This window comes from Nerophis ophidion, linkage group LG03, assembly GCF_033978795.1.
Source record: "Nerophis ophidion isolate RoL-2023_Sa linkage group LG03, RoL_Noph_v1.0, whole genome shotgun sequence".
NCBI classification, from domain to species: Eukaryota; Metazoa; Chordata; class Actinopteri; order Syngnathiformes; family Syngnathidae; genus Nerophis; species Nerophis ophidion.
Window position 1 is genome coordinate 85,738,371 of NC_084613.1, and position 20,407 is coordinate 85,758,777.

Consider the following 20,407-nt stretch of genomic DNA (forward strand, 5'->3'; position numbering starts at 1 on the left):
GAACTTGACACTTTGAATGGCAGAGATTAAACATCTGCTTGATTTAAAAGAGCGGCGAGCATAATGACAAGCAGGTTAGCTGGCGGTCCGCCAACTTTAAATGTCCCCGGCAAACTCAGACTCCCTCAAATAATAGGCCATGTATGTGTATATGAAATAGTCTCTGTGTTATTTCCTGACCAATATTTATACATATATATACATATGCATATACACATACACACGCATTTATTCATTTTATTTTATTTATTTATTTTTATTTTTATTTCATTTTTTAGACAATATGAATTGCCTGAGTGACGAGGAGACACCAAGGGTAACAAGCGGTAGAAAATGGATTAGAAAGGACAGGTGAAAAAAAAATAAAAAAGTTTTTAATTATTATCATTGTTATTATACAATTATTATTTTATTTTTGTTTATTTTTTAACTTGGGACTTCCCGCAGGCCGGATTTTGGATGCTGGCAGGCCATATCCGGTCCTCAGGCCGTAGTTTGGGGACCCCTGAATTAGATCATTTCCTATGGGAAAAATAGTTTCTTTTCAAATGACTTTTTGGAACTGAGTAATAACAAAAATGGGGTACAAATATATAATATATACAGTAAATATATATAATATATAAATATTTCATATTTATGTATAAGTTTTATTGATAGTCTGCTTCTTGTGGATGTGTCAGTATATGTGCAACTTTGATTAAAACTGTGGGAATGCATTGATATATTTCCCAATATAAATAATGAAATAAAATGGTGAATGATTCAGGGTCACAGCAGCCTCGTGTCGCCAATGTGCAGACTGTTGCCACGGCAACAGACACCAACAGGCCCCAACAGACCTGCTGGCCATTGTGTGTGCGTGCCTGCCCGAGGCAAACACGCTCCAACACTATTAAAGCAGCTGTCCTCTGACCGCGTAAGCAACATAACACACACACGAAATGATAATGTATGTTTTGAAATATGAAAATAGAACTTGCGGGAGGGGCGGGGGTGGGCACCCATGATTCCAAGCCCAGGAAGAGGCCTCGTCGCTGGGGTAGTTAATGAGAGGACAAGGCCTACCGACTGGATGATTTTATGTTACATATACTGAATTAAAACTAACATTGTGTACACCGGTATATATATATATATATATATATATATGTATATATATATATATATATATATACACATTTATATACATATGTACACATATATATATATATATATATACATACACATATATCTATATATATATATATATATATATATACATTTATAAATATACATATATATATACACATATATACGCATATATATATATATACACATACATTTATAAATATACATATACGTATATACACACATATGCATATATATATATATATATATACATATACACATAGATACACATATATATGCATATATATATATATATATATATATACATATACACATATATACACATATATATATACACTCAACGCTTAAAGCTCTAGATTAACTTTAGATCCATCCTTTGATTATAAGTTTTTATTATAAAAAAAAAAGCCCTTTTTCATAGAAATCAGTTTTTTGTATACAAAATAAAGTGAATTATATTTATATAGCGCTTTTCTCTAGTGACTCAAAGCGCTTTACATAGTGAAACCCAATATCTAAGTTACATTTAAAGCAGTGTGGGTGGCACTGGGAGCAGGTGGGTAAAGTGTCTTGCCCAAGGACACAACGGCAGTGACTAGGATGGCGGAAGCGGGAATCGAACCTGCAACCCTCAAGTTGCTGGCACGGCCACTCTACCAACTCAACCAAACAAAATATACAATATTTTCTCTAAAAATACATTTCTCTGTGGAATATTTGACGTGAGGTAAGTTGAGCATTGAATGGGTCAATACTTCATTATATTGATTTGATTTTTTTTTCTTTCAGGAATAAAAAAATAAATTAATACAATTCTTAGGTATTCTAAAGGACTCCCACCCAAAAAAATGTTAAAAATAAGTCATACGTTATATAAATTACATACATTACGATACAAAATGGATGGACGGATGGATGGATGGATATATACATACATATATATATATACATACATATATATATATATATATATATATATATATATATATATATCTCAGCTACAATCGGGCGGAAGGCAGGGTACACCCTGGACAAGTCGCCACCTCATCAGGCGCCAGCGTCCCCCGCGACCCCGAAAGGGAATAAGCGGTAGAAAATGGATGGATGGATGGATATATATATATATATATACATATATACATATATATATATACACACACACACACATACTTTCAACGCTTAAATCTCTAGATTAATTTAAATTTTCATTCATCCATCCATCCAATTTGTACCGCTTGTCCCTTTTGGGGTCGCTGAAACATATGTCAGCTGCATTCGGGCGGAAGGTGGGGTACACCCTGGACAAGTTCCCACCTCATCGCAGGGCCAACACAGAAAGACAGACAACATTCACACTCACATTCACACACTAGGGACCATTTAGTGATAAGTTTTCATTTTTTTAAAAAAGCCCTTTTTGTCATAGAAAACATAGTTTTTTTTATTGCAAACTAAAGAAAATATACAATATTTTCTCTAAAAAAAATGTTTCTTAGTGGAATAATTGACATGAAGTATTTTGAGCACTGAATGGGTCAAATACTTCACAACATTGATTTTGATACTTTATTATTTTTAGCAATGACAGCTTTTTGTTCGTCACCATTACAACTTTTCTTTGTTACAATTCACCTGTTTGCTGTTTTGTTCCATTTTTTTCTGTAACAGTATTAAAGTTTACTAGTTTATAACTATACTAATTGTATAAGATGAGTTTGAACATTGAGGAAAAACAGGTCGTGAGTCATACCAAAGACTATAAAAATGGGAGCCATTACCTCCCTGCTTGGCACTCAGCATTAAGGGGTGGAATTGGCGGTTAAATCACCATAAATGACTCCCGGGCGCTGCACCGCTGCTGCTCACTGCTCCCCTCACCTCCCAGGGGGTGATCAAGGGTGATGGGTCAAATGTGGAGAATAATTTCGCCACATCTAGTATGTGTGTGACAATCATTGGTACTTTAACTTTTAAATTCTGACCTTTTATTTGTATTTTTTAATATCCAAATATCCCGTCTTTAATGCATTTTAAATGTTGTACTTTGAAGTCTCACCGGAAGATTGCGCTTTATGTGCTGAGCGCTGCAACGTCGCCCTCTGGTGCATTTTTGTGGAACTGCAATGACGTCAGAAGCAGTGCTTGACATACAAAATAAAAAACACTTTATTTAAATAGTGCGTGGTAAAATATATAAATGATGAAAACACAAACGTGGCAAGGAATCAACTCCAAATAAAAATAAATAAGTTACGCTGACTAATAAAAATCACAAATATTTTTTTCTCTCCAATCGTTAGTGTGAACCTATATATATATATATATATATATATATATATATATATATACATATACACACACATATATATTTTTAATGTTTAGCTAAATAAACATGTTTTTTTCTTAACATTTTGTCCCTTATGTTTTAACACCACTTTTGACTCAATTAAAAATATAAATTAAAACAAAGCAAGCAAAACTTCATTTAAAAAAAAAACAACGTCCTTGTATGCGCGCGCACACAGTGCATAGACTCCAGTTGTTTCCCCGCTGCGGTACTTTAATCCTCTTTAAAAAAAAAAAAAAAATTCTCCAACTGAAAGTTACCATGGCAACAGAGGCAGACTCTCGGGGAAAAAGAGGCGGGGCTTAAGAGAGTTCAAAAAGAGAAGCCGTCCATTGCACTTTCATTTGTCTTGTCACAGTTGTTTTGAAATAAATTAAAAAAAAGGATGATATAATATGATAATAATATTAATAATAAACGAGAATATTCACAAGTAACATTTCCTTGATTATGTACATTTCAAATATATATTTCCTAAAAAGTGAAATGATTGTCATTCCCGGGTATAAAAACACATGAAACCAAACAATTGTGGAGCTGAAGTGGACAACAACACTCTTTGATGCTGGACGGAATAATAACAATAATAATAATAATAATAATGATTAGAGATGTCCGATAATGGCTTTTTTGCCGATATCCGATATTGTCCAACTCTTAATTACCGATACTGATATATACAGTGGTGGAATGAACACATTATCATGCCTAACTTTGTTGTGATGCCCCGCTGGATGCATTAAACAATGTAACAAAGTTTTCCAAAACAAATCAACAAAGATATGGCAAAAAAAAAAAAAAATGCCAACATGGCGCTGCCGTATTTATTATTGAAGTCACAAAGTGCATTATCTTTTTTAAACAGCAGCTTGGAATTTGGGACATGCTCGGAGGTTGAGGTGGGCGGGTAGCGGGTGGTGTATACTGTAGCGTCCCGGAAGAGTTAGTGCTGCAAGGGTTTGTTCTGTTGTGTTTATGTTTTGTTACGGTGCGGATGTTCTCCCAAAATTCTTGTTTGGTGTGGGTTCACAGCGTGGCGCATATTTGTAACAGTGTTAAAGTTGTTTATACGGCCACCCTCAGTGTGACCTGTATGGCTGATTGACCAAGTATGCCTTGCTTTCACTTGTGTGTGTGTGAAAAGCCATAGATATTATATGATTGGGCCGGCACGAAAAAGGCAGTGCCTTTAAGGTTTTATTGGCATCCTATAGTCCGTGTACAACTCCGTACTTTTACAATGCTGCCAAGAAGACCTACGGCCCAACAAACCGCTGCATCAATCCCCTGAAAACAGCAGACGGCTTGTGTACCTTGAAGGACCAACCTGGGATCCTGCTGAGATGGGAGGAACAATTTGAAATGTGGACTCGTCAGAGGGCTTCTGACGAGTCCACATTTCAAATTGTTTTATAAATATTAGACATTGTGTCATCCGGACCAAAAGGGAAGCGAACCATCCAGACTGTTATCGACGCAAAGTGTAAAAGCCAGCATGTGGGATGGTATGGGGGTGCATTAGTGCCCAAGGCATGGGTAACTTACACATCTGTGAAGGCACCATTAATGCTGAAAGGTACATACAGGTTTTGGAGCAACATATGTTGTCATCCAAGCAACGTTATCATGGACGCCCCTGCTTATTTCAGCAAGACAATGCCAAGCCACATTCAGCACATGTTATAACAACGTGGCTTCGTAGTAAAATAGTGTGGGTACTTTGCTGTCCCGCTTGCAGTCCAGACCTGTCTCCCATGGAAAATGTGTGGCGCATTATGAAGCGTAAAATAGGACAGCGGAGACCCCGGACTGTTGAAGGACTGAAGCTCTACATAAAACAAGAATGGGAAAGAATTCCACTTTCAAGGCTTCAACAATTAGTTTCCTCAGTTCCCAAACGTTTATTGAGTGTTGTTAAAAGAAAAGGTGATGTAACACAGTGGTGAACATGCCCTTTCCCAACTACTTTGGCACATGTTGCAGCCATGCAAATTCTAAGTTAATTATTATTTAGAAAAAAAAAAAAGTATGAGTTTGAACATCAAATATGTTGTCTTTGTAGCATATTCAACTGAATATGGCTTGAAAAGGATTTGCAAATCATTGTATTCTGTTTATATTTACATCTAACACAATTTCCCAACTCATATGGAAACGGGGTTTGTATTTATTTCATTATTATATTTTAATGTCATTTAGTTCGTATTTTAAGAGTATTGTTTGACGTCAAAATTCATATTCATATCACACAATATTACAAAACCCAAAACCAGTGTGTGTAAATGGTAAATAAAAAGAGACTACAATGATTTGCAAATCCTTTTTAACTTATTGTCAATTGAATAGACTGCAAAGACAAAATATTTAAGGTTCACACTGAGCATCAGTCCATTTTAGATGAGCTCGGGCCTGGCAAAGCCGGCGGCGTTTCTGGGTGTTGTTGATAAATGGCTTTCGCTTTGCGTAGTAGAGTTTTAACTTGCACTTACAGATGTAGCGACCAACTGCAGTTACTGACAGTGGTTTTCTGAAGTGTTCCTGAGCCCATGTGGTGATATCCTTTACACGCCGATGTCAGTTTTTGATGCAGTACCGACTGAGGGATCAAAAGACCGTAACATCATCGCTTACGTGCAGTGATTTCTCCAGATTCTCAGACCACCAAGCACTGTTACTGGCATCAAATTCTAAAGTTAATGATTATTTGCAAAAAAGCTAAAAATGTTTATGAGTTTGAACATCAAATATGTTGTCTTTGTAGCATATTCAACTGAATATGGCTTGAAAAGGATTTGCAAATCATTGTATTCTGTTTATATTTACATCTAACACAATTTCCCAACTCATGTGGAAACGGGGTTTGTACTTTTTGAAACCGATACCGACAATTTCCGATATTACATTTAAAAGCATTTATCGGCCGATACTGTCGTCAGTCTGATATTATCGGACATCTCTAATAGTAATAATAGTAATAATAGTAATACAAATGTGTGTTGAGATCCCAGGGGGTGCAAAGTGCTAAGAGTGGGCGTGGCTTGGCGATAGTCAGCAAAAAAACAACAACCTCATTGCAGTTTTGATTGGCGTGACAGACCTCTTGGAAAATGGCATTTGTGCTGCTTCACACACACACACGCACACACACACACACACACACACACACACACACATACGTTTCCCTGAAAATGCCGTCAAAGTCCTCATGTCCTTCCTCGCCACTGCCAGTAGTCGTCCTCGCCACTGTCCGTCGAGGCCTCGTCGTCCTCGCTGTCTCCGCCCGCCGGCCGGGCTCCGTTCTGTTGCCGGGCGGCCACGAATGCCGCGGCGGTGGCGGCCTGAGCGGCGGCGGCGCGGTCCTCCGCCTCCTTCTGGCGCAGGGCGGCGGCCTTCTTCTCCTGCTCGGCGTGGCTCTTCATGTGGGCGCTGCGACTCTTCACCTTGTAGAAGATCCTGCGGTGGGGAAGGAAAGGTCAGAGGTCGGAAAACAGCAGACGTATAAGTGAGCATGTTAATATTGCTAAACAAGTTGACGTATAATGATGTCATCAAGATATTAATCAACCTGCTAGGAAGTATCATGTCGATAACAATTAGGCTGCTTTAGTACTATTTAGGGACCCTATTGAAAATTGCGCTCTAGCGCCCCCTAGGAAAAAATTACAGACAAAACTGCATGTAACTTCTGTTAGGAATGTCATAGCGACATGAAACAAAAACTCCTATGTAGGTCTGACTTAGACCCAATTTTCATACACTCACTTCTTTCAGCAAAAATATACAGGAAGTTGGCAAAAAACCCTTCAAAATAAAATTTTCGCAAAAAATGCAATTTTTGCCTCTTTGCGCTGTAATTTGACCCCTTTAAAATGCTTCAAAAGTCACCAAACTTGGCGCACACATAAGGACTGGCGAATATTGCGATCCAATGAAAAAACAAACCCCAAAATCAAAAAATGCACTCTAGCGCAATATTTTAATAAAACACAGAAAAAACTGCTCCTAGGAAGAAAACACAAACAAAATTGCTTGTAACTTCCAGTAGGAATGCCGGAAAGACATGAAACAAAACGTTCTATGTAGGTCTCACTTAAACCTACATTTTAATAATTGACAGCCTGCAGAAAAAATTAACAGGAAGTTGGCAATTACCCCTTCAAAATAAAAGTTTTGTGAAAACCCGTCACCTTTTTTCAAATGAAAACTCCTCCGAGTGCGTTTGTTGTTTCGGCTTCAAACTCGCACAGGAGAGAGTTTGGACCCTTCTGATTAAAAGTGTAGATCAGAGTTTTGATTACTGCTCCGGTTTTGATTTTACGTGCCTTCAAAGAACACCCGCGCAAATTGTCCTAAAAAATTTAATTTTTGCCTCTTTCATCTGTAATTTGACCCCTTTACAATGCTTCAAAATTCACCAGACTTGGCACACACATCAGGACTGCCAACAATTGCAAGGTAATTAAAAAAACAAACCCCAAAACTCAAAATTGTGCTCTAGCGCCCCCTAGGAATACAACACAGACATACTGCTCCTAGGAAGAAAACGCAGACAAAACTGCTTGTAACTTCCGGTAGAAATGTCAAAGAGACATGAAACAAAAACCACTATGTAGGTCTCATTTAGACCTACATTTTAATAATTAACATAATTTAGCAAAAATCAACAGGAAGTTTGATATTTTCACTTCAATACAACAACTGCATTACTTTCACAATGCATTAGATTCTCAAAATAGTGGCTCCAAGGCGTCTTCTAACGCTTATCCGGCCGTGGGTCTCGGGGGCAGCAGCCAAAGGCGGACCCGACCAACGCTGCTTGCAGCTTTAATTTCATTTAAAATGACATGTATATGTTCAAATCAATATTGTAATATTATAATAACTACACGCACGCATGCACGCACGCACGCTCACACGCACGCACACACACACACACACACACACGCACACACACACACGTTAAAGTGACATGTACCAGTATAATGTCTATACTGCCATGACACAAACTGATGGACTGAGAATAAATCAGATTCCAAAGCGGGAAAAAGTTAGCATGCTGAAAAAAAAATGACCTCGCTGGAAAAGTTAGCATTCTGGGAAAAAAAGTTATCAATGCGGGAAAAGTTAGCATGCTGGAACATATTTAGTATGCGGTAAAAAGTTAGCATGCTGAAAAAAAAATGACCTCGCTGGAAAAGTTAGCATTCTGGGAAAAAAAAGTTATCAATGCGGGAAAAGTTAGAATGCTGGAACATATTTAGTATGCGGTAAAAAGTTAGCATGCTGAAAAAAAGTTAGCCCGCTGGAAAATTTTGCATTCTGAATAAATAGTTAGCATGTTGGTAAAAGTTATCAATGTGGTAGAATATTTAGCATGCGGGAACAAGTTATCATGTTGGAAAAAGCAAAGTTAACCTCCTGTAAAATTAGGCATTCTGAAATAAATAGTTAGCATGTGGGTAAAAGTTATCAAAGCTGGGAGAAGTTAAGATGTAGAGAATATTTAGCATCCGGGGGAAAAAATAGCATGTTGGAAAAAGTAAACACCCTGAAAAAAGTTAGCCCACTGGAAAATTATGCATTCTGAACAAAAATACTTAGCATGTGGGTAAAAGTTATCAAAGCGGGAGAAGTTAGGATATAAAGAATATTTAGCATGCGGGGAAAAAGTTAGCATGTCGGAAAAAGTAAACATGCTGAAAAAAGTTGGTATGAAGGAAAAGTTAGCACGTGGTAAATAGTTAGCATGATGGAAAAAGTCAACACCAAAAATGATAGCCCGCAAGAAAAGTCAGCATTCTGAAAAAATGCTAACACACACGCACACACACACACACACACACACACACACACACACACACACACACACACACACACACACACACACGTTAAAGTGACATGTACCAGTATAATGTGTATACTGCCTTGACACAAACTGATGGACTGAGAACAATCAGATTCCAAAGCGGGAAAAAGTTAGCATGCTGAAAAAAAATTACCTCGCTGGAAAAGTTAGCATTCTGGGAAAAAAAAGTTATCAATGCGGGAAAAGTTAGCATGCTGGAAAATATTTAGTATGCGGTAAAAAGTTAGTATGCTGAAAAAGAGTTAGCCCGCTAGAAAATTTTGCATTCTGAAAAAAATAGTTAGCATGTTGGTTAAAAGTTATCCTTGTGGTAGAATTTAACATGTAGAGAATATTTAGCATGCGGGACCAAGTTAGCATGTTGAGAAAAAGTAAAAACACTGAAAAGTTAGCCCGCTGGAAAATTTAGCATTCAGAATAAATAGTTAGCATGTTGGTAAAAGTTATCAATGCGGGAGAATATTTAGCATGCGGGAACAAGTTAGCATGTTGGAAAAAGCAAACACACCAAAAAAAGTTAACCTCCTGGAAAATTAGGCATTCTGGAAAAAAAAGTTATCAATGCGGGAAAAGTTAGCCTGCTGGAAAATATTTAGTATGCGGTAAAAAGTTAGAATGCTGAAAAAAAGTAAACACGCTGGAAAAAAAGTTAGCCCGCTGGAAAATGTTGCATTCTGAAAAAAACAGTTAGCATGTTGGTTAAAAGTTATCCATGTGGTAGAATTTAACATGTAGAGAATATTTAGCATGCGGGAACAAATTAGCATGTTGAAAAAGGTAAAAACACTGAAAAGAGTTAGCCCGCTGGAAAATTTTGCATTCTGAATAAATAGTTAGCAAGTTGGTAAAAGTTATCAAAGCGGGAGAAGTTAGGATGTAGAGAATATTTATGCGGGGGAATATTTAGCATGCCGGAACAAGTTACCATGTTGGAAAAAGCAAACACACCAAAAAAAGTTAACCTGCTGGAAAATTAGGCATTCTGAAATAAATAGTTAGCATGTGGGTAAAAGTTATCAAAGCTGGGAGAAGTTAAGATGTAGAGAATATTTAGCATGCGGGGAAAAAGTCAGCATGTTGAGAAAAGTAAAAACACTGAAAAGAGTTAGCCCGGTGGAAAATTTTGCATTCTGAATAAATAGTTAGCAAGTTGGTAAAAGTTATCAAAGCGGGAGAAGTTAGGATGTAGAGAATATTTATGCGGGAGAATATTTAGCATGCGGGAACAAGTTACCATGTTGGAAAAAGCAAACACACCAAAAAAAGTTAACTAGCTGGAAAATTAGGCATTCTGAAATAAATAGTTAGCATGTGGGTAAAAGTTATCAAAGCTGGGAGAAGTTAAGATGTAGAGAATATTTAGCATGCGGGGAAAAAGTTAGCATGTTGAAAAAAGTAAAAACACTGAAAAGAGTTAGCCCGCTGGAAAATTTTGCATTCTGAATAAATAGTTAGCATGTTAGTAAAAGTTATCATAGCGGGAGAAGTTAGGATGTAGAGAATATTTATGCGGGAGAATATTTAGCATGCGGGAACAAGTTAGCATGTTGGAAAAAGGAAACACACCAAAAAAAGTTAACCTCCTGGAAAATTAGGCATTCTGAAATAAATAGTTAGCATGTGGGTAAAAGTTATCAAAGCTGGGAGAAGTTAAGATGTAGAGAATATTTAGCATGCGGGGAAAAAGTTAGCATGTCGAAAAAAGTAAAAACACTGAAAAGAGTTAGCCTGCTGGAAAATTTTGCATTCTGCATAAATAGTTAGCATGTTGGTAAAAGTTATCAAAGCGGGAGAAGTTAGGATGTAGAGAATATTTAGCATGCAGGGAAAAAGTGAGCATGTTGGAAAAAGTAAACACACCGAAAAAAGTTAGCCCGCTGGAAAATTATGCATTCTGAAAAACAGTTACCATGTGAGGAAAAGTTATCAATGCGGGAGAAGTTAGCATGTAGAGGATATTTAGCATGTAGGAAAGTTAGCAAGTTGGAAAAAGTAAACATGCTGAAAAAAGTTAGAATGTGGAAAAACGGTTAGCATGCTGGAAAAACAATAGTATGCGGTAAAAAGTTAGCATGCTGTAAAAAGTAAACACACTGAAAAAAGTTAGCCCGCTGGAAAATCTAGCATTCTGAAAAAAAGTTACCATGTGAGGAAAAGTTATCAATGTGGGAGAAGTTAGCATGTAGAGAATATTTAGCATGTTGGAAAGTTAGCATGTTGGAAAAAGTAAACATGCAGAAAAAAGTTAGCATGTGGAAAATGGTTAGCATGCTGGGAAAAAAATAGCATACGGTAAAAAGTTAGCATGCTGTAAAAAGTAAACAATGAAAAAAGTTAGCCCGCTGGAAAATGTAGCATTCTGAAAAAAAGTTACCATGTGAAGAAAAGTTAATGCGGGAGAAGTTAGCATGTAGAAAATATTTAGCATGTTGGAAAGTTAGCAGGTTGGAAAAAGTAAACATGCTGAAAAACGTTAGCATGTGGAAAATGGTTAGCATGCTGGGAAAAACAATAGTATGCAGTAAAAAGTTAGCATCCATCCATCCTTTTCGGGTCGCTACTACTTTGCAGGTGTTATCGGTTGCTAGGATACCGCTAGCACCTGCTCTTACTTCCTGCCTTCGCTCGGTTGGTCACGTAACAGGAAGTAGACGACTCACCTGCCGCATTTCTTGCAGGGAAACTCCCCCTCGGGGCCGGCGGTGCCTTTGCTGGCCGGGGGCGGGACCATCCTGGCGCCGTCCTTGTGCTGCTTTTTTGGGCCGGGAGGGGGCGGACGAGGGGCGGAGCCCAAGTGAGGAGGCGGCGACGGCGGGGGCGGCGGCTTATCTCTCTCGATGATGTCATCCTGAGTTCTCATGATCAGGACAGTTGTGAGCTGCCATGAAATGTGAAATAAATGAGATTCATCAGTCTGTGCGTGCAAGGCAGACACGTGTATTATATTTATATAGCACTTTTCTCTAGTGACTCAAAGCGCTTTACATAGTGAAACCCAATATCTAAGTTACATTTAAAGCAGTGTGGGTGGCACTGGGAGCAGGTGGGTAAAGTGTCTTGCCCAAGGACACAACGGCAGTGACTAGGATGGCGGAAGCGGGAATCGAACCTGCAACCCTTTAAGTTGCTGGTTCGGCCGCTCTACCAACCGAGCTATGCCGCCACGATGACAAGAAGACAGTTGCTATAGCGATAAATGTCCACTAGGCAATCTAAATAGTCCAAGGCAGGTCTTAAAGGGACACACACCTAGACACTTGGGCAAATTTACAGATTTTTTTGTGACTTCCATTAAATAGAAGGACTAATTTTGTATTCCTGACCCAGGTGGAGATCCAAGGCATTCCAGGCTTCTTAAAGGGACACACACCTAGACACTTAGGCAAATGTACAGCTTATTTTGGTGACTTCCAGCAAGTAGAGGACTAATTTTTAATTTCTGACCCAGGTGGAGATCAATAGGCAGGTCGGGCTTCTTAAAGGGACACACACCGAGACACTTGGGCAAATTTACAGATTTTTTTGTGACTTCCATTAAATAGAAGGACTAATTTTGTATTCCTGACCCAGGTGGAGATCCAAGGCATTCCAGGCTTCTTAAAGGGACACACACCTAGACACTTAGGCAAATGTACAGCTTATTTTGGTGACTTCCAGCAAGTAGAGGACTAATTTTTAATTTCTGACCCAGGTGGAGATCAATAGGCAGGTCGGGCTTCTTAAAGGGACACACACCTAAACACTTGGGCAAATTTACAACTTTTTTCGGTGACTTCCAGCAAATACAGGGACTAATTTTGTATTCCTGACCCAGGTGGAGATCCAAGGCAGGTCTTAAAGGCACACGCACCTAAACACTTATGCAAATGTACAGCTTTTTTTGGTGATTTTCAGCAAGTAGCACTAATCTGACTTTTCTATCCGGGGTGGGCTCCTCTTAGACATTTTGAAAAATTCTCATCTTTTTTTATTTTTTATTTGGAACTGCAAAAGCCCCCCCGGCTCCATGGTGTTGTCGTTGGCCTAGTTTGCACTAGTTTACAGGGCTCACCACTCAGCTAACTCTGTATATACATGCATAGGTATCTATGTATATATCCACACACATGAATATATGTATATATATATATATATACTGTATATATATATATATATATATATATATATACATAACATTATTGCACATTACAGTCCGAAAAAATAAAAAGACATGACACATGAGGAACTGAGGGACACATTCACTGAGGCCTGTTCAATGCTACAATGGCCTTTGGGTGGAAACTGTTTCTTTAGTCTATTTGTGCTCACTATTTGACTGTTTAATCCCAGGCAAAATAAGGGAGAGATCTAATATCCAGAAGGTTTACGCAACACAGCTTGGAATGTTTGGAATGGGCTGAGAAAGGTGGATGTTTGATAAATAATAAATTCATTTCAAGTAAAGAGTCATTCCTGGAAATGTAGGAACTTTTTGAAAAAATACAAAATAAATCAAAAATGGTAGCGCTAATTCCTGGATGGGATGAGTAATAATAAATATGTCGAGGATTGCACTTTATCCTGGATGTTTCATGGATGACTTAATGTGGCTGCAAAAGAACTTTGACTTTAGGTACCCTGAACTTTGAACTGAACTTTAACTTTGAGCTAAAACTGTACTTCTAACTAATTAACTTTGATCGCTTAACTTGAACCTCAAGCTCAAGTTAAGTAGTCAAAGTTTAGGAAAAGTATTTGAAGTTAGGTAGTTAAAGTTAAGTGTAACTTTAAGTTAAGTAGTTAAAATGTAAGTTATATTGTAAAAGTAGTTCCATAAACTACCTAACCTAACCTAACTTACCTTAACTTAACATAACCTAAATTATTGTAAACCAACCTAACCCTAACTGAAAGTAACCAAAATTAAGCTAAGCTAACCAGCTATTTTAGGCTAATCTAAATTAAGATAACCTAAAATAAGATAATCTAACATAAACCGAACATAACTCGCATAGCCAAACAATAACCTAACTTAATTTAACCAAAACCAAACCAAAGCAATTTTAGGCTGATCTACCCTAATTTAAGATAACCTACCCTATCCTAACCTGACTTAACCAAACCATAACCTAAGATAACTTATGCTAATTTAAGATAACCTACCCCAACCTAAACTTAAACTAACTTAACCAAACCCTAACCAAAGATAATTGAATTTAACCTAACCTAAAGTAACCAAAATTAAGCTAAGCTAACCAGCTATTTTAGGCTAATCTAAGTTAAGATAACCTAAAATAAGATAACCTAACACAACCCTAACATAACTCGCATAGCCAAACAATAACCTAACTTAACCAAAACCAAACCAAAGCTATTTTAGGCTAATCTACCCTAACTTAAAATAGCCTACCCCAACTTAAGGTAACTTAAGCTAACCTACCCTCTCCTAACCTGACTTAACCAAACCATAATCTAAAATAATTTATGCTAATTTAAGATAACCTACCCCAACCTAAACTTAAACTAACTTAACCAAACCCAAACCTAAAATAACTTATGCTAATTTAAGATAACCTATCCTAACCTAAATTTAAACTAACTTAACCAAACCCTAACCTAAGATAATTAAATTTAACCTAACCTAAAGTAACCAAAATTAAGCTAAGCTAACAAGCTATTTTAGGCTAATCTAAATTAAGATAACCTAAAATTAAATAACCTAACATAACCTTAGCGTAACTCGCATAGCCAAACAATAACCAAACCTAATTTAACCAAAACCAAACCAAAGCTATTTTAGGCTAATCTACCCTAACTTAAAATAGCCTACCCCAATTTAAAGTAACTTAAGCTAACCTTCCCTCTCCTAACCTGACTTAACCAAACCATAACTTAAGATAACTTATGCTAACTTAAGATAACATACCCCAACCTATACTTAAACTAACTTAAACAAACCTTAAGCTAAGATAACTTATGCTAACTTAAGATAACCTACCCTAACTTAAACTTCAAGTAACTTAACCAAACACTAACCTAGGATAATTGAATTTAACCTAACCTAAAAAAACCTAACCTAAAGTAACCAAAATTAAGCTAAGCTAACCAGCTATTTTAGGCTAATTTAAGTTAAGATAACCTAAAATAAGATAACCTAACATAACCTTAACTTAACTCGCATAGCCAAACAATAACCTAACTTAACCAAAACCAAACCAAAGCTATTTTAGGCTAATCTACCCTAACTTAAGATAACCTACCCCAACTTAAAGTAACTTAAGCTAACCTACCCTATCCTAACCTGACTTAACCAAACCATAACCTAAGATAACTTATGCTAACTTAAGATAACCTACCCTAACCTATACTTAAACTAACTTAACCAAACCCTAAGCTAAGATAACTTATGCTAACTTAAGATAACCTACCCTTAACTTAACCAAACCCTAACCTAGGATAATTGAATTTAACCTAACCTAAACAAACCTAACCTAAAGTAACCAAAATTAAGCTAAGCTAACCAGCTATTTTAGGCTAATCGAAGTTAATATAACCAAAGATAAGATAACCTTTACAAAACCTTAATGTAACTCGCATAGCCAAACAATAACCTAACCTAACTTAACCAAACCAAAGCTATTTTAGGCCAATCTACCCAAACTTAGAATAGTCTACCCCAATTTAAAGTAACTTAAACTAACCTACCCTATCCTAACCTGACTTAACTAAACCATAACTTAAGATAACTTATGCTAACTTAAGATAACCAATCCCAACCTAAACTTAAACTAACTTAACCAAACCCTAACCTAAGATAATTGACTTCTACCTAACCTAAAGTAACCAAAATTAAGTTAAGATAGCCAGCTATTTTAGGCTAATCTAAGTTAAGATAACCTAAAATAAGATAACCTTTACATAACCTTAATGTAACTCACATAGCCAAACAATAACCAAACCTAACTTAACCAAAACCAAACCAAAGCTATTTTAGGCCAATCTACCCAAACTTAAAATAGCCTACCCCAACTTAAAGTAACTTAAGCTAACCTACCCTCTCCTAACCTGACTTAACCAAACCATAACTTAAGATAACTTATGCTAACTTAAGATAACCTACCCTAACCTAAACTTAAACAAACTTAACCAAACCCTAAGCTAACTTATGCTAACTTAAGATAACCTACCCTAACTTAAACTTAAAGTAACTTAACCGAACCCTAACCTAGGATAATTGAATTTAACCTAACCTAAACAAACCTAACCTAAAGTAACCAAAATTAAGCTAAGCTAACCAGCTATTTTAGGCTAATCTAGGTTAAGATAACCTAAGATAGGATAACCTAACATAACCTTAACGTATTTCGCATAGCCAAACAATAACCTAACTTTGCTTAACCAAAACCAAACCAAAGCTATTTTTGGCCAATCTACCCAAACTTAGAATAGCCTAAACCAACTTAAAGTAACTTAAAATAACCTACCCCAAACTAAACTTAAACTAACTTGACCAAACCCTAACCTAAGATAACTTATGCTAATTTAAGATAACCTATCCTAACCTAAATTTAAACTAACTTAACCAAACCCTAACCTAAGATAATTAAATTTAACCTAACCTAAAGTAACCAAAATTAAGCTAAGCTAACAAGCTATTTTAGGCTAATCTAAGTTAATATAACCTGAAATAAGATAACCTAACATAACCTTAATGTAACTCGCATAGCCAAACATTAACCTAACCTAATTTAACCAAAACCAAACCAAAGCTATTTTAGGCTAATCTACCCTAATTTAAGATAGCCTAACCCAATTTAAATTAACTTAAGATAACCTACCCTATCCTAACCTGACTTAACCAAACCATAAACTAAGATAACTTATGCTAACTTAAGATAACCTACCCTAACCTAAACTTAAACTAACTTAAACAAACCCTAAGCTAAGATAACTAATGCTAACTTAAGATAACCTACCCTAACTTAAACTTAAAGTAACTTAACCAAACCCTAACCTAGGATAATTGAATTTAACCTAACCTAAAAAAACCTAACCTAAAGTAACCAAAATTAAGCTAAGCTAACCAGCTATTTTAGGCTAATTTAAGTTAAGATAACCTAAAATAAGATAACATAACATAACCTTAACTTAACACGCATAGCCAAACAATAACCTAACTTAACCAAAACCAAACCAAAGCTATTTTGGGCTAATCTACCCTAACTTAAAATAGCCTACCCCAACTTAAAGTAACTTAAGCTAACCTACCCTATCCTAACCTGACTTAACCAGACCATAACTTAAGATAACTTATGCTAACTTAAGATAACCTACCCTAACCTAAACTTAAACTAACTTAACCAAACCATAATTTAAGATAACTTATGCTAATTTAAGATAACCCATCCTAACCTAACTTAAACTAACTTAACCAAACCCTAACCTAAGATAATTGAATTTAACCTAACCTAACCCACTAAAGTAACCCAAGATAAACTAACTTTCTAGCACTTTCTTCTGCCTTGGAGACTTGCAGTGTGTACGTAATATGCAAATGCATCCATCCATCCATTTTCTACTGCTTGTCCCTTTTTGTTGTGAGGCACACGTACCAACCCCCTGTTCCACCGTGCTGCCGTTTATTCCATACGGACAAGACGTGATGTCATTTTGTCAAATCGTGACAACAAAGTCATCCTGGGCACTCACGTTCTCGGCAGACGGCGGCAAGAGCCCCGCCCCGGGAGGGCCGACTTCCTGTTTCCTGTCAGCTGACTCCTCCTGCTTCCTGCTGTCCTCCTGCTGCTGGTCACCGTGCGAGACCTACAAGGACGAGGTGGACTTTTAAAGACAGCACCGCCATCTGACTCGGTGCTCGAACTTTGCGCCCCGCGTTTACCGACCTGGTGCTCCGTCGCCACGTGGGCGTGGATCTCCGAGGTCACGGCCTCGCCGTAAAACGCCGTCCCGTTACGTCCCAGCTTGACGTGCTTCTTGTGGGAGTAGTAGAACTCCACACACTGTGCCACCGTCTTACTGCGCACCTGTGACAACAACACCTGCAATTAACACAACCACTGGTAGGAAAACACTAACCAACGTCTTTTTAACTGCTTGGAATGGACTTTAGCTGTCTTTAAGTTGAAGTGGTGTGGTAATTGTTTTGTGGTGACACCTCGTAGAGATAATAACTCCATAGATTAAGCTGACGGCACAGTAAGTTGAATGATGGAGACACGTTCATCAGACTGATCTCCGATATCAATATCGTATCGGGACACCACTAATAAATAAATATGACTGCTTATATTGTGTATTTTACATGCAGGCTGATATCAGACTGATATCAATATCGTATCAGGACACCACTATTAAATATGACTGCTTATATTGGGTATTTTACATGCAGGCTGATATCAGACTGATCTCCGATATCAATATCGTATCAGGACACCACCATTAAATATGACTGCTTATATTGTGTATTTTACATACATGCTGATATTAAACTGATCTCCGATATCAATATCGTATCAGGACACCTCTGATAAAAATGACTGCTTATATTGTGTATTTTACATGCAAGCTGATATTAAACTGATCTCCGATACCAATATCGTATCAGGACACCACTAATAAATATGACTGCTTATATTGTGTATTTTACATGCAGGCTGATATCAGACTGATCTCCGATATCAATATCGTATCAGGACACCACCATTAAATATGACTGCTTATATTGTGTATTTTACATACAAGCTGATATCAGACTGATCTTCGATATCAATATCGTATCAGGACACCACTAATAAATATGATTGCTTGTATCGACCATTTTACATGCAAGTTCATACCATCCGAAATTTGATATTTTGCTAGTATCGAACTGATATCTGATATTAACACCAATTTGGGACACCACTATTAAATGTGACTGCTGGTATTGGAGATTGTATCGGACATTTTACATGCACGCTGATGTCATCCGATACTTGATCTTTTGCTGGTATTGAACTGATATCCAATATCGATATCGTATCAGGACACCACCATTAAATATGACTGCTTATATTGTGTATTTTACATTTAGACTGATATCAGACTGATCTCCGATATCAATATCTCATCAGGACACCACTATTAAATATGACTGCTTATATTGTGTATTTTACATGCAAGCTGATATCAGACTGATCTCCGATAACAATATCGTATCGGGACACCACTAATAAATATGACTGCTTATATTGTGTATTTTACATGCAGGCTGATATCAGACTGATTTCCGATATCTATATCATATCGGGACACCACTGATAAATATGATTGCTTGTATCGGACCTTGTATCGGTCATTTCACATGCAAGTTCATACCATCCGAAATTTGATATTTTGCTGGTATCGAACTGATATCCGATATTAACATCTAATTGGCACACCACTAATAAATATGACTGTTGGTATTGGAGATTGTATTGGACATTTTACATGCAAGCTGATGTCATCCGATACTTGATACTTTTGTTGGTATTGAACTGATATCATATATCAATATCGTATCAGGACACCACTAATAAATATGACTGCTTATATTGTGTATTTTACATGCAAGCTGATCTCCGATATAAATATCGTATTGGGACACCACTAATAAATATGACTGCTTGTATCGCCCAATTTACATGCAGGCTGATATCAGACTGTTTTCTCATATCAATATCGTATTGGGACACTACTAATAAATATGATTGCTCGTATCGGACCTTGTATCGGCCATTTCACATGCAAGTTCATACCATCGGAAATGTATTATTTTGCTGGTATTGAACTGATATCTGATATTTACATCTAAGTGGGACACTACTAATAAATATGATTGCTTGCATTGGAGGTTGTATCGGACATTTCTGATACTTGATCTTTTGCTGGTATTAAACTGATATCCAGTATCAATGTCGTATCTGTATGTATATTATACATGCAAGCTGATACCAGAGTGATTCCCGATATCAATATCGTATCGGGACTCCACTAATAAAAATAACTGCTTATATTTTGTATTTTACATGCAAGCTGATAAA

At 36.9% G+C, this 20,407-nt stretch overlaps 1 protein-coding gene across 2 annotated transcripts in view; it reads right to left on the minus strand.

Annotated features, from left to right (window-relative positions):
* Positions 1 to 5,355: 5,355 nt before the first annotated feature.
* Positions 5,356 to 20,407, minus strand: part of mideasb (mitotic deacetylase associated SANT domain protein b) — a 73,869-nt gene continuing 58,817 nt past the window's right edge. For both annotated transcript variants that reach the window (XM_061896259.1, XM_061896258.1), the window contains exons 10-13: positions 18,227 to 18,367; positions 18,033 to 18,146; positions 12,005 to 12,222; positions 5,356 to 6,931 (exon numbers count right to left, since the gene is read on the minus strand). In XM_061896259.1, coding sequence (XP_061752243.1) covers positions 6,682 to 6,931; positions 12,005 to 12,222; positions 18,033 to 18,146; positions 18,227 to 18,367 — 723 coding nt within the window. In that variant the 3' untranslated portion in view covers positions 5,356 to 6,681. The remainder of the gene's footprint in view (positions 6,932 to 12,004; positions 12,223 to 18,032; positions 18,147 to 18,226; positions 18,368 to 20,407) is intronic.